The 14,727-nt window shown below is 37.3% G+C and overlaps 1 protein-coding gene across 1 annotated transcript in view; it reads right to left on the bottom strand.

The window, feature by feature from the left end:
- The window catches only part of LOC141508589 (NACHT, LRR and PYD domains-containing protein 12-like), a 65,074-nt gene that overhangs the window by 23,264 nt on the left and 27,083 nt on the right, over nt 1-14,727 (bottom strand). The window contains 4 exon segments of the mRNA XM_074217372.1: nt 1,260-1,430; nt 4,601-4,759; nt 8,821-8,988; nt 11,056-12,688. Coding sequence (XP_074073473.1) covers nt 1,260-1,430; nt 4,601-4,759; nt 8,821-8,988; nt 11,056-12,688 — 2,131 coding nt within the window.

The raw sequence follows: 14,727 nt of genomic DNA, 5'->3' as shown, positions 1-14,727 counted from the left end.
GCCAAATAATTTAGAGTGGCTATGGATCTCACTGAGCAGGATCTGCAGTCTTCTAGGGATCGTTAATTATTAATATTATGTCATTTGAAGAACTTCTAACTGAATTTTAGTCCCCAGAGGAAATCCTCCTTCCTTTTGGGCTCTGTTTTAAACAACCTCCATGCCAGAAGCAAGCAATTCTTATGAGCAAAATTCTATACTTCATTCTCCCTCTTGTTATGTCTACCCCTATAACACCTTTCAACTACATCCTCATATCTTTACTTACATAATTCTATGTCAGACATTAATAATATTTATTTTCATTATTGCATAACCATTTTTTCTTCCATGATTCTTCAAAGTTGATCTCCCCATGTTAGAAATGAACTTACTCCTCTCTTCTACCCAGGGAGCACTGTGTTAGCCCCAATTTAGAAATTTTTATTGAGTTTTTATCTCTCAAGAGACATCCAAGTGAGTTTCCCACCTCCTGACCTTTGTCTTCACCTCAATGTTTTTTTCAGGAACTTTGAATTAGCCCTGGATCTAGGACTCCTTCCTGGTTTAAGATTTTTTGCTCAAGAAACTTCCCAGATCTACATCAGTTCTAAATCCAGACTGACTTGTCTTCAACTAAATATCTTAATAGAGAGCCTTTCATGATCCCTAAATCCAGACCTCTTTCTAATGTCTTCATTTCAGGACTTTCAGGAGTGTGCTAGAGATCATTCTTGGTCCCATAAACCAATGTCCATAACTGTCTCGTTAATTTGAACCTGAATATATTGGCTCCAGATCTATAGCCCATGTATACTACTCTCTGCAATTTGTAGGAAAAGAAAGGAAGGAGAGGGGAGGGGAGGGGACGGGAGGGGGAGGGGGAGGGGAAGGGAGGGGAGGGGAGGGAAGGGAAGGGAAGGGAAGGGAAGGGAAGGGAGGAATATACCTAGTTTACCATGAGTGGGGCTGCTCCTATTATTCATAGACTTTGTTGTTCTTTGTTCTCTAAGAGGACCATGATTTCTCAGGGAGGAGATACCATGACATGCAAATGATATGGAGTTAAGTGGGGGGAACTGTGCAAAGTCGCCTGTTTCATTTTCTCCTCTCTCCTTAGGACAGAGTGAAAGGGAGAGGAATGTAAGAATGTGACATCTGAACCTGAATTGGACAGTTTCCACTCTCCATTCCAAGGTCTGTGTTGCTCACTCTTCCTTACATTCTACTGTCCCTCATGCTAAGCAGGTCATCTGCAGAGATAAAATATGGGAACTCACCTCAGTGTCTCTATCTTGCAGTTTGGGTTTTCCAGGACTTCACACAGAAATTTTATTTCTATACTCTTAAAGAAAATTCCACTCAAATCCAGATTTTTCAGGCTTTTATTACCACTGATAGCAGAGAAAAGCTTTTGGTAACATGCAGAGGTAATGTCACACTCTCTCAAACTGGAAGAGACAGAATAATCAGGAGAGAGGTTAATTCAATTTTCTATGATTAATTCATTTCCTATCTTTGTCTAGGTAAAACTAAAAATAAAACCAGTTAAGTGATCAACATGCTTTGTGTTTTATCCCTGTCAGTAAAAACAATGTAGGTTTTTTTTAAATTTGCCATTCTTTTTCAAAAAACACCATTTTTACACCTGAGATTGTATTAAATGACAAAATTCACCAAACTTAAATAGAACAGTGAGACAATAGACTAGATAAAATAAGAAAGAATCAGAAACAACCAAGCTCAATAATTAGTCTTCAATAGATACAAAAACCCAAATTACTCACAGAGGAATTCCCTGTATCCAAGAAAAAAAATGGTCATAAAACTGAAATGGATTTTGGGAGAAATTAGGTTTAGACCAACATTTGCAATATATGGCACAACTAGCTATTTATATATATATATGTATATATATATATATATATATATATATATATATATATATACACATAGCTTTAACAGTCAAGGTCATAATGGTTAAAAAAAGAAAGAGAATCAGCATAGGAACCTTAGAAAACTATGAATAGGAGAGATTCTTAGAATTCTTAGTTTATGAAAGTGAAAAATTTTTGCATGAACAAGATATAGTGATATGATAGGAATGGTAGTCATTGATGGAGGTATTGTGTTACTTTTGGCAGAAATCTCTGATAATGGGATATGCATCCAAATTGAACATACATATATATATTTATTTATATACAAACACATACATATGTGGAAGGAAAAGAATTATCTAATTTAAATTGTTGTCCATGAATAATTGGTCAAAGGAGATGAAGAAACATCACTCAAAAGAGAAATTGGAAGCACTCTTTGCTATATATGCAATGACCTCTATAAAAGATTGCTAACAATTACTACTAAGAGAAATGCCAAATAAAATAATTCTGAGGCAAATTAGTAAGAATGAAAAAAGACAGGAAAGTTCAATATTGGAGAACTGTGGAAAGTTAGGCTACTAATGCTCTACTGAAGAAAGTGGTATGACTGATAAGGAAAGTCACTTGAGAATAACACAAACAAACGATTAAAATATCTCTAATCTGACCAAGAGATCAACTGGTAATTAGACATCACAAGGAAAATTTTAGGATATCTTACTGAGATTGCTAGTGAAGATGCAAAACAGAAGTACTGATCACAAACAGCAAGAAGTGCTTCAGCAAGAACAGGCCATGACAGATGTTTCCTTTTGTTGCTAGTTTTCCCAGACTCAGAGGTAAAGGTCATGCTACTCAAGGATTTTAGCAAACTGTTTAGCAAATTGTTTAGTAAACTGTTTCATATAGCTATTCCCCCCAGGACTCCAACTTGGGTGATCACAAGTGAAGCAGCCATTGCATTGTCCTGTATGGTGGGCTTGTACTGGGAAGATCACTCCAATCTCATAGCTGAATGTTCTATGATCCATCTGTTCACTTATGGTTATGTATTAAAAACATCTGACTCCACAGCAGCAAGGTGGAGCTCTGAGGAAGGAGTAACCCCATGATTTGCAGACCAGTTCCTTACCAAGAAAATAATTAATAAGTCAATAAATGATTTATTGGCACTGTCTCTGGTCTTCTTTGTCATGAACAGGTTAGAGATGGCTCAGAAAAAACTTGGCTAACATCCAGAAGTTTCATTTCAACCTAATCATTAGAGTTCTTATCATTCTGGTCCAAGTTTTTCAGGTTCTCATTGTTAAAGAATGGAAAAAAAAATATCCACTTAATAATCAGAAAATGCTACAGAACAAGTTATTTTGAAAGAGTTAGAATACCAAAGAAGACATTCTCCAGGACTCATTCACTCCCCATTTGTCAGTGGTAAGAATCTCATTTGCAAAGCTCATTTAGAATCAACACACTCAATAAATCTAATTCCAATCAGTGTCCTCGAAAATTGTCCCCTACCTAATAAACTACAAATCTTGTCCCAATCAGATTTTGCTATTTGACTATATTTGATTTACAGTTAGGGAACAGAGACAAATAGGGGTTGGACTTTTGGTTGAATTAATATAGGCAGCTCCCTGATGAGGAAGCCCCTAACATATCAAATTAATGGTTATAATCAGGTCAGCCTGTTGAAAAATTTAAAAATGACATAGAAGAAAGGAAGAATTACTGCAGGACTGGAGAGAGATAAATGTCCCATCAGTCAAATATTCTTCAAATAAGAAGCTAGGAACCTTTACTGGGATTCCAAGCAAAAATCTAGAATGTATTAATAAATAAGATTCAAAAATATCAACTGTTTAAGTACAAGATGGTTTGATATCAGTTTCTGAATAGAGATATGTGAATGGATGTATATGTTTATTTTTTTGAGTATGTGAGTGAGTGTTTGTGGACAATAAAACTTAATATAAGTCAACTTGGTGGTGTAGAAGCAAAAAAAAAAAAATTGAGGAATTGAATCCACAATAGTGGAGGGAATAGCCCTTCTCTATTTCACCCTAGTTCAATAATTCTCTCCATTCTAACCAAAGGAGATTATCAAATCTTCCCCAATTTTGCCATTCCTGCCTTTTAACAGTCTGAGGACAGTGACATGTTGCCTCAACAATTCCCTCACCTCCCAACCCTTCAACTGAGACAAGAACTACAGTAATAATGATGATAATAATTCTGCCTCTAGGACAATGACTGAAATCATCCTCAGGTCTTTGAAGATAGTGGGCTGAGGATGCACTGATTTTGCAGACTGCAAAGGTAGAAAGCTGGGGGAAGAATAAGGAGACCCTTCCTCCAAGAAAAGGAACTCCTTCAATAACATTTATTCACTGATATAGAGAATTTTCCCCATTATTGTCTATCAGGGCAATTGATCCTTTACTCACCAAAACTAAAGGCCTCTAGCACAAGAGAGAAGACATCATGGGGGGGGGGAATTTATCAATTCATAGGGCAAGAATAAGAGGTCAGATAAATTTCAATGGGATATTCTCTCAATAAACTGGCCCCTGGTGAAGAGAAGGATTTGAGAAGAATAAAAATGGTTAAAGTCCTCCCCTGGCCTCTGTTAGGCAGCTTGCAGTCAGTCCCACAGGGTTGTTCTTCCTTCAGATTTAACTTTATGCTTTTAATTCTCAGGAGACTCTGAAGAGAGGAAATTTATGGGGACTCACCATAATGTTTGTAGCTGACAATTCTTTTGTCCCAAGGTCTCCTGTGGCAGCTTCATGTCATCAGTTTCAAATGAACTAATATCTAAATGCAGACTTTTCAAAGTGGGAATAGAGAAAAGATACTGAAAACTTGAATAAGTTCCCACTTGAGTTTCCAGGCTGTAGGAGACATATAACCACAGGTTAAATGAATCATTTCTTTGTCCAGTATTTACTTCTTTCTTCACTCTCTTGAAAGGAAAACAGAATTACCATTCCTTTATAGTCACTATCCTATGACATCCCCATTCCATCCTAAATAATTCAATGTCCTTAAAAACTGGTCTTTCCTAATGTTTTTTTAAAGAAAGATTTTAATTCTTTTGAGCTTTACAATTTTTCCACAATATTGCTTCCCTCCCCCCACTCCCCACTGAAGGTAGTCTGTTACTTTACATTGTTACCATGATATACATTGAACTAAATTAAGTGAGATGTGAGAGAGAAATCATATCCTTAAGGAAGAAAAATAATGTATAAGAAATAGCAAAATTACATAATGAGATGGTTTTTTTTTTTCCCTGAAATTGAAGGTAATAGTCTTTGGCTTTTGTTCAAAGTCCACACTTCTTTTGAAACAGATGGGCATCCTCCATTGCAGATACCCCCAAATTGTCCCTGATGGTTGCACTAATGAAATGAGCAAGTCCATCAAAGTTGATCATCACCCCTATGTTGCTGTTAGGGTGTACAATGTTTTTCTGGTTCTGTTCATCCTGCTTAGCATCAGGTCATGCAAATACTTACAGGCTTCCCTGAATTCCCATCCCTCCTGGTTTGTAACAGAACAATAGTGTTATGTGACATAATATACCACAACTTGTTAAGCCATTCCCCAATTGAAGGACATTCACTTAATTTCCAATTCTTTGCCACCACAAACAGGGCTGCTGTGAATATTTTTGTACAAGTGATGTTTTTACCCTGTTTCATAATCTCTTCAGGGTATAGACCCTGAAGTGATATTGCTGGATCAAAGGGTATGCATATTTTTGTTGCCCTTTAGGTGTAATTCCAAATTCCTCTCCAGAAAGGCTGGATGAGTTCACTGCTCCACCAACAATGCATTAGTGTCCCAGATTTCCCACATCCCTTCTAACATTGATCATTGTCCTTCCTGATCATATCGGTAAGTATGAAGGGTGTGAGGAGGTACCTCAAGAGATGCTTTAATTTGTATTTCTCTAATACGTAGTGATTCAGAGCAATTTTTCATATGAATATGGATTGCTTTGATTTCAACTGTAAATTTTTACTAATCCTTTAATCATTTGAAAATTTAACCCAGTTTTCTGTATATTTTAGAATTAAGTCCTCTGTCAGAAATACTAGTTGTAAAAAATTGTTTCCCAATTTACTACATTTCTTTTGACCTTGGTTACAGTGGTTTTGTCTGTGCAAAAACTTTTTTTAATGTAATGGAATCAAAATTATCTAGTTTGTTTTTAATAATGGTCTTCATCTCTTCCTTGGTCATAAACTGCTTCCATTTCCATAGATCTGACAAGTAAACTACGCCTTGATCTTCTAGTTTGCTTGTAATATTGTGCTTTTTACGTCTAAATCCCGTATCCATTTTGATCTTATCTTGGTATAGGGTGTGAGATGTGGTATAATTTAAGTTTCTTACATACTAACTTCAAATTTTTCCCAACAGTTTTGATGAAAAAGAGGGAGTTTTTATTTCAATAGCTGGACTCTTTGGGTTTATCAAACAGCAGATTACTATAATCACTTCCTGCTATTGTACCTAGTCTATTCCACTGATTCCTCACTCTATTTCTTAGCCAATACCAGACAGTTTTGATGACTGATGCTTTATAATGTAATTTTAGATCCAGTAAGATTAAGTCATCTTCTTTTGCACTGTTTTTCATTGAATCCCTGCAAAGACTTGACTTTTTATTTCTCCACTTGAATTTACTTATGACCTTTTCTAACTCATTAAAGTAATTTTTTTGGAATTTTGATTGGTAGGGAACTAAACAGGTCATTTAGTTTTGGTAGAATTGTCAGAGTATTGCATCTTATATCATATCATAATAGCCTTCTGAATAATATTTATTTATAACATTTGTATCTATGTTTTGGTTTAGGTCTTGGGTTGCTTTCTCTGTTTTATTTCCTCCCTAGTTTAGTCATCATGACTCATTTACATAACAGAAAGATATGAGAATATTGCCTTTATTTATAATTGAAAATGTGTTATGTATTACTAAAATTACTTGTTCTTGGAAAGAATCAACTGCCTGAAGCAGGGGAATAGTTTAGGTGGAGATGGGTGACCAGTGTAGCCCTGGAACAAAGCAAAATGAGGCCAAAGCTGGCCTATCAAAGTCAAGGAGCATTCCAGGGGTAGAAGCGAATTTTCTGGAGGTTTGGGGAACAATGGAATAGAAGTGAATTATGTGGTTAATATTTTGTTTTGTATTTTATTGATCTTTATTCTCTCTTATCAAAGACATTTTGCATACTCAATTATGAAAGGTACCTGATCTTGTTTTCATCTAATTTCTTATATATGAGAATTTATATTTAGTTCACTTGATCCATTTTGGATTTACTAGGTTATATGGTATAAGAATCAAAACCAAATTTCCACCAAGTTGCTTGGTAGTTTTCACGCCTGAACATTCCCCCAAAAAGGAATCCCTCTAATCTGTAAATTATATTCTTGGGTTCATTCAAAAGCTAGATACTGTATTCATTAGTTTCAGTTTATTCTTCATCTTGTCTCTTTTCCTTATTTACTCTTCTGTTTAAACCACTACCAAATAAATTAGATGTCTACTGCTAAATAATATGTTCTTCATGCTTTTTTTCTATTATTTCCCTGGAGACTGGAACCTTTGATATTCCATATAAATTCTTATTATTTCATCTGATTCTGTAAAGAAACTTCTGATTCTATTTTATAGAATTCTATAAAAATTCTAAAACAATTCTATAAAATTCTATAAAAAATTTCCTTCAAACTTGATTGGCATAACACTAAAACTTATAATTGAAAGTTTGTCATTTTTATCTTTGTCCAATACTTTCCCCCTTATATTTCTGTAAAGACCTGTATTTACAGAAATTTTCTATGTACCTTATTGGTTAACTCCCAGATGTTTTCTGATTTTTTTTATTTTGAATGGATTTTAATCAGTAACTAAGAAATTACTAAATTCTAGGCAATGTTCTAAATACTAGGACCACAAAAAATGAAATAGCCCCTGCCCTAAAGGTCTTAGAGATTATATTCTATTTATACTCATGTAAATGACTGATAAATAGGAAATAAGGTCACCAAGGACAGAGTTTCATGCTTGCCATTTGAACACAGTTCCTGGTATTTGTGGACTGATCAAAATTTCATTCATAATGAAATTCATAACGAAAAGTTTAAATATGTTTGTGGGTGTTTAGATATCTGTATATAGAGAGAATGATATAGATAAACATAAGAGAAAATGTCCTCACTTATGTATATAATAGGGTGAAACAATTTAGATTGACTCCAAGTCCAGTGACCTATTCGTACTAATTGAATCTGAGATGCCTAAGGGATATCTAGCCTGAAATGTTCAAGGACTAATTGGTGATACAGGGAAGACATCAAGAGGAAAAACCAAAGATTTCTTCCTAGTTTTTATTGGTAATTTATAGAATTCCATACTTTGTTCATTAAGAGTAGGTGTATAAATATTGGTCCTGCTATCTTGTTGCAGTACAAAGTGCAATGGATATCCAGTCAGATGTCAGTGAGCCTTTTTTTTTCCTTCTGTTAAATGAGAGGGTTGTATTCAATGATCTCCAGTGTCCTTTCCAGCTCTAAATCTATAATTTTATTAGCAATTTGTTTCTTCATAGACTCTGAGATTTTGTTAGTGTACTATCATGTTATCTATAAATAATGATAATTCTTTTTTTGCTGATGTTTAACTTTCATTTCATTCTTTTCTTATTATTTAACAAGTAATTCTAGAACAATATTAAATAACACTGATAAGAAAAAATAAGTCCCTTATCCCTCTTAATACACCCCATTTCATAATCCTATTTCCACTCATTTAGATTCTAAACAATTCCTCAATTTTCCCTTAAAACCATATTTTTCTCATCTTCCTAAGATCTTTCCCTGACTTTCCCCTCTCCCTCATAAAGTCAGCCAAGTTACAAAATCAGTTAAGACTTACCTCAGTTTTTCCAGTTTACAATTTACTTTTGTTAGTTCCGCACAAATGTTTTCCAATGAATGGCATGAATAGCCTAGATACATAAAGAGTTCTTTCAGGTTTGGATTCTTGTTGAACACAGAGAAGAGATCTTGCCAAACACCATCAGATAAATCAACATCACAAGTACTAGAGAGAGAAAGGAGATGAGAACTTAACTATGGGTATCAATGGAATTCAAGTTACCTTCCAGTATTAATGTGTGGGTTTATTTATCTGTCCACAAAAAGGCAAAGGTCCTACAGCAAATTATAGTAGATCTCAGAGAGAGACTAGATCAGGTGAGAGTAGATGCTTGGGTCTCTGATGGCCAGAACATCTGAAACAAAGCCTAATACTAGCCACTCCCAGCTCTACTGAGTCTTAAACCATCCCCTCCTCCCAGCCCTTTTTTGTACTATCAATATGAGCCCAAGCTCCATTGGGTCAGTGACAAAACTGAAACAAAAATCTGGATCAGTCAGCATGAGTAGAGAGGAAGGAAATATGAAAGAAATCTAAAATATCTGACATGATTAGAGGCCCAAAAGTTATAAAGATAGACTCAGTCTTTGACAGAAAGAGGAGGTTTTTACTGAAGCCAGCAGTTGGGAAATTTGTAATGCAAACTTGCTTTCTGGAAAAGAGGATGGACACCAACTTCAGGAGGGTCCCAGCAGAGAAGAAATATCCATAACCTTCCCTGACTTAACCAAGATAAAGGGGTAAGATGTTTTTCTGTTCTTCCCCAAACAATGCTCAGGTTTCATTTATTGACTTCCCCTTCTAAGAGACCTCCAATTTTTATTTTTTTCTGATTCTGGGGCTGTTGGCCACCCTAGGTCTCCCACTTTTCTGGGTAAGTCCCTTGGAGAAGGCCCAAGGGATTTTAAGAACAGAGGAGAGTCATACATGAGGAGTCCAAGGACACTAAAAGGACAGAACTCAGTCTTCTTATGAGCCTTATCCTTGGTACCTCCAGAATCAGCCTAATGCTGATGAAGAAAATCTGCCATCAAAGATCAGAGACTGATAGGTGAATAAGAGGGGGAAAAACCCAGATCTTTAGAAGAAACCCCAGAACTCTTGGCACAAGGGCCATTGAGCAGCCTCTAAGGGAGCTGCCAGCACCAGGGTCCTAAGGACAACTTCATTTAAACAAAAGAGAGCTTAAGCTGCATCTGCAGGATAACTCACTATAAGGTTCATTCTAGAATGAAAAGGACCTTCTCTTCACCCATTATATATGTTCAAGAGACTTCAACTTGTGAAGATTGGAAGAAATGACCCTCAGTGAGCATTAACCCATTCCCTCCACCTCCAGAGTAGGCTTTGGTGTCAGGACTCTGCCTGACGGGGCTGAACATGAATTCTGTCATGAATGAACATGAGACACTTTATCCTTTATGAGTCCTGGAACACTGGTGCAACGGAGAATATCTCAGAACCCAGTCCAGGACATGAAGAGCAGTCATCTATCACGAACAGCCATGGGATGAGGCCTGATCTCACTTCCTCCCCTTCTTCCTGCTTTGTCCCCTCACCTAGAGTCATCATTAAGGATTACAAACAGATACCTGGTGCAAGAATAACATTTACAATAACATAGTCTAACAATCACTGCCCATGAACTCTAAAAAGAGAGGGAGCTTTTCTAACATACCCAGGGACCAGGTTTTATTTCCTGAACAAAGCAGAAGTTGCTGAATACAGACCTGGAATCTTCCTTGCCTTCAGTCTAGTCCCTGTCCTCCTCCCCACTCTGCCAAACCTCATTTACCTGGACAGAATACCCTTCAATTAATCTCAGTTGGATATGGAAATTCTGTGCTCAGGATTTATAATTTTATCTTCCTGTCATAGATAAGAATATATTATCATCTATGCAGAGATCTCTTCACTGCCAAACACAACTTTAATAACACTAATTAAATCTGAAATATTAGTGGGGTTAACACATAAATGTCTGAGAAGAGCACCACCTCAGTCTTCCACAAAGGTACAAGAAAAGGCAAGGTGCAGTTGTGTCTGGTGTTTGGATCTGCCCCAAAACTCTATGCTCCCAGAAAAAATCCAGGGTGATGGATAATCTGGGCTGGTCCCATGTCCAAACCAGAAAAGACAACACTGGGTGTCCTCATAAGAAAAATCCATAGTTCAGTTTGTCTACAAAGAGTTTAGAAAATGGTTCAAGACAGAAGAAATGAAGATACTCACAAGAAAATTCTCCAGGCTCTAGGACAGTGCTGAATACAGAAAACTGCAGTCAGAGCTTCATAGTGATTGTAAACTTCTACTTTGATTTCATGGACATTGTCTAGTGCCTGGGCTGCAAACTCAGCATCTTGGGTTTCATATAAAAAAGAATACCATAGTGGTATTCGAATTTTGGAATGCCGGGGTCATTCATAAACTCTCTGATTTTCTCCCTTCGTCCACTGCAGTAGCTGTGACTTGATTTCTGGTGACATTTTACATCTGAACTTCCTCTCCAACTCAATTGCTCTCTCTGCATTTAAGAAGCCAAACAGGAAGCGCACCACCAGTTCCACAAAGCTGGTATCATTTCCAGTATATTCTTCTAGAAGTTTTTTGACATCAGGAATGGAGGAGTTAGGCCTCCTCATCCCTTCTTTGTCTGTGCTCATCACATAGAACAGGGCAGCAAAAAACTCTTGGAAACTCAAGTGAATGAAGCTGTAGCAGTTTTCACAGTCACTGTCTTTCTGAAAAATGTTTAAGTTTAAGAAGGCAGAGACGTCTGCTGCCTCTAAGTCATGTCTCCTCAGGTCCTCCTCCTCAAACAGCAGTTTCCTCTCCCAGATCCCCTCAGCAGCCAATTGACAAAGATTCCTCAGGTGCCCAGGTACCAAGTTCTTATCATCATGTATGACTGAACTGATATAACACATGTATAGGGCAGTGGTAGTTTTCAAAGCCAGCATGGGATCTTGTCCTCTCTGAATTTGCTGTTTCAGGCAAGTGCAGACAGTCCAGTTCATCAGGGGAACAGAGCACAGGGTGAACAGTGTAGCATTATCTGCTACTAAACTAAAGGCTTTTTCAGCTAAATCATCATTCCCGAAAAATTTGCGAAAATACTCTTCCCTCTGCTCTACAGCAAAGCCCAGGATCTCTATGTGACGCGGATTCTCTAACAAAGGACTAAATTTCCCCAGAGCAGTGAGTCTAGTAGTGAGCAGCAAGGAGGCTTTAGGGAGCAAGGTTTTCCTTAGTAAACTGCTCAGCAGGAGGGACACTGGCCTCTGCTGCTTCCAATCTTTGCACAGATCATAACTATGCTCATTACAAGGAAATTTCAGTTCATCTAAACCATCAATGATGAACAGGAGTCTCTCTGGTTGGGACATGATCTCTGTCATGGGAGCCTGTGGACCAGGCCATTCTTTCAAAATTAAATTAGCAAAACTGATTTTTCTCTCTCCTAATGAGTTCAGTTCTCTGCAACAGAGATAGAAAACATAGTTAAATCTTTCCTGGTAGAGTTTTTCTTTGGCCCAGTCTAACATCACTTTGATGGCCAGGGTGGTCTTCCCAATTCCAGCAGGCCCCTGTAGTACAACAGTGCGGGGTGGGGCTCCTGTTCTCTGATCAGGATCAAATAAAGCCCATACCTCTATAAGCTGTCCTCGCTTTTCTATGACCTGAGAATGTTCCCATCCTTGAGCTAGGAGCTCATGTTGTTTCTCTTCTTTGATACGGAACTCTCGAAGCAGTAGCAGCTGTGCGAATCGTTGGTGAAAGAGTTCATGCTCCCCAGGACGAGAGTTCTTTTCACTCACGAACTGGAATTTCTCTCTCATTCGTTCTTGGTACTTGTTTCTTTCATCTAAAATCATAATAAACACAATCCAGAGATGTTCAGGATTAAATCTGTGGGGACATCTTTGGGAAAAGTTCCTGAGAAAATAGTTTGGACATCTCATTCCCAAAGTCCACCTAGAGGTGGATGTGCTGCCCCTGGCTCTGCCCTCATCTCACATCTGCTGGTATCCAAAGTAGACCCCCAAACCTGCCTGTACCTCTGCTTAAGTGATGTTTTTGAAACACAATGCTGACAATAACAGTCCTGACCAGGAGTCTTCAATTTCTGTCTGCTTCATACAACAAAGTCTAAACATCCCATAATTCAAGTCCTTCTTATTCATCCATCCTTATTTCCTCCCTGTTTCTCCATATAGACTGTGAGCTTCCTACCCTCAACTGTCTAGTTAATATTGTTATATAAGTCAAAATTCACCTCCATAAATACTTATTAAGTGCCTCCAATATAGCAGATGATCTGCTAAGAGCTGGAGATATGAAAAAAGGCAAAAGAGTCCCTATCCTCAAGAAGCTAATAAAGTTAAGGAAGGAAATGACATGTAATCAATTTTATGTGCAAACAAGGTATAGACCGAATAAACTGAAGATAATCTCAGCAGGAAAGTACTTAACAAAATTTTCATACAGAAGGTGAGATTCTAGTTGTGACTTTAAGGAAGTTAGGAAACCTTGAGGTAAGAAGGGGGAGAGAATTCTGTCACTCTGTCAGTGACAGAGCAGGCATTAAGTGGAATGTCTTGTCCTCACCACAAAATATCTCTTCTCCTCTATCAAAATCTTGACAGGTCATCAAGACTCAAGACCAGTCCCAGAACCTTGTGAGGTTTTCTTCTGATTATTGTAGCTACACAGGATTTCTCATATCCTACAGACTTCCTTTTGGTTATACCCATCTTGATTTCTTCACTGACAACTCCATATTAGTATATTATTCTTTTGTGACAAGGACCCTGTGCCAAAATCACAGAATGATCTCATTTAGAGATTATTAAATCAAGGCTTAGCTTAGGGTAGATGTTTTATTTCAAAGAACACTCATGTTCTAGGCTGTACAAAATATTTAGGATGTACAAAAGTATTATAGGAAGTTTCTGTATACCCAACAAGAGCTTGTCCAGTCTCTTCATAACGACCACCAGTGACAGGAACTCACCACATCAGGATGCTACAAAGTAGTGTTCTTTGAAATAAAACATCTAGGTGGGAGTGCTGCCTTGTATTGAGCTGAAACCTGCATTTGTGGAACTTCTACCCCTTGGCCCAAGTTCTGCCTTCATTTCTCTATAGTCTACACTCTGATTTTACTCCACCATGTCTCAAGATCCAGTGTCCTGGGCATTCGCCATTCAAGGAATCAGCACAATGGAAGCACACTCCACTCCCAAGTTCTTTTCCTCAGATAAGATGACTCCTTCATTTGTGAAGGGCCTTTAAGTTAGCCACTTCTTCATTTTCCTCTAGGCTGCATCAGAACCTTCTCTAACAGACCCCCAAGGTGAATATCTTCCCTAAACTATTTAGGCTAGAATTTGTTCTCATTAAGTTAATGCCATTATTCTATGAACATGAAGAAAGACCTGTATTATTACTTAGATCACTAGTTTCTCTGAGGGCTTCTCTACATGGAGATTCCAGGTACTCAGCCACCACTGGGTCCCTACTTATCCAGACCCCATGCAACTTCATTTATTTATTCATTCACTATCTATAGGATTTTCTCCCTATGGTATTTCTTATTGTTTGCACTATGCCATATATACTACTGAAATAGTATTTTAGGGGCTAAGTGTAGAATGAACGTTAAAGTGAAAATAATGTTTTGAGTGGAAGTGTTTAAAGTGGAAGAATGAAAGACTATTGCATAGAATTCTATAATATTTAAGAGAGCAAAACCAATCACTGTATTTCCCCATGTATAAGACACACCCTTTTTCCAAAAATTTGGGGCCAAAAAATTGCAGCATCTTATCCAGTGGTTGTAGAGTTTTTTAACTTGCATTTCCCACTTTTTAGTGCTTGTTGTCTTTGTGCTCATTGCTTTGC

This window comes from Macrotis lagotis, chromosome 1 (assembly GCF_037893015.1).
Source record: "Macrotis lagotis isolate mMagLag1 chromosome 1, bilby.v1.9.chrom.fasta, whole genome shotgun sequence".
Taxonomy (NCBI): Eukaryota; Metazoa; Chordata; class Mammalia; order Peramelemorphia; family Peramelidae; genus Macrotis; species Macrotis lagotis.
Note: the sequence above shows the minus strand (reverse complement) of the source record. Positions and strands in the feature narration are given on the sequence as shown.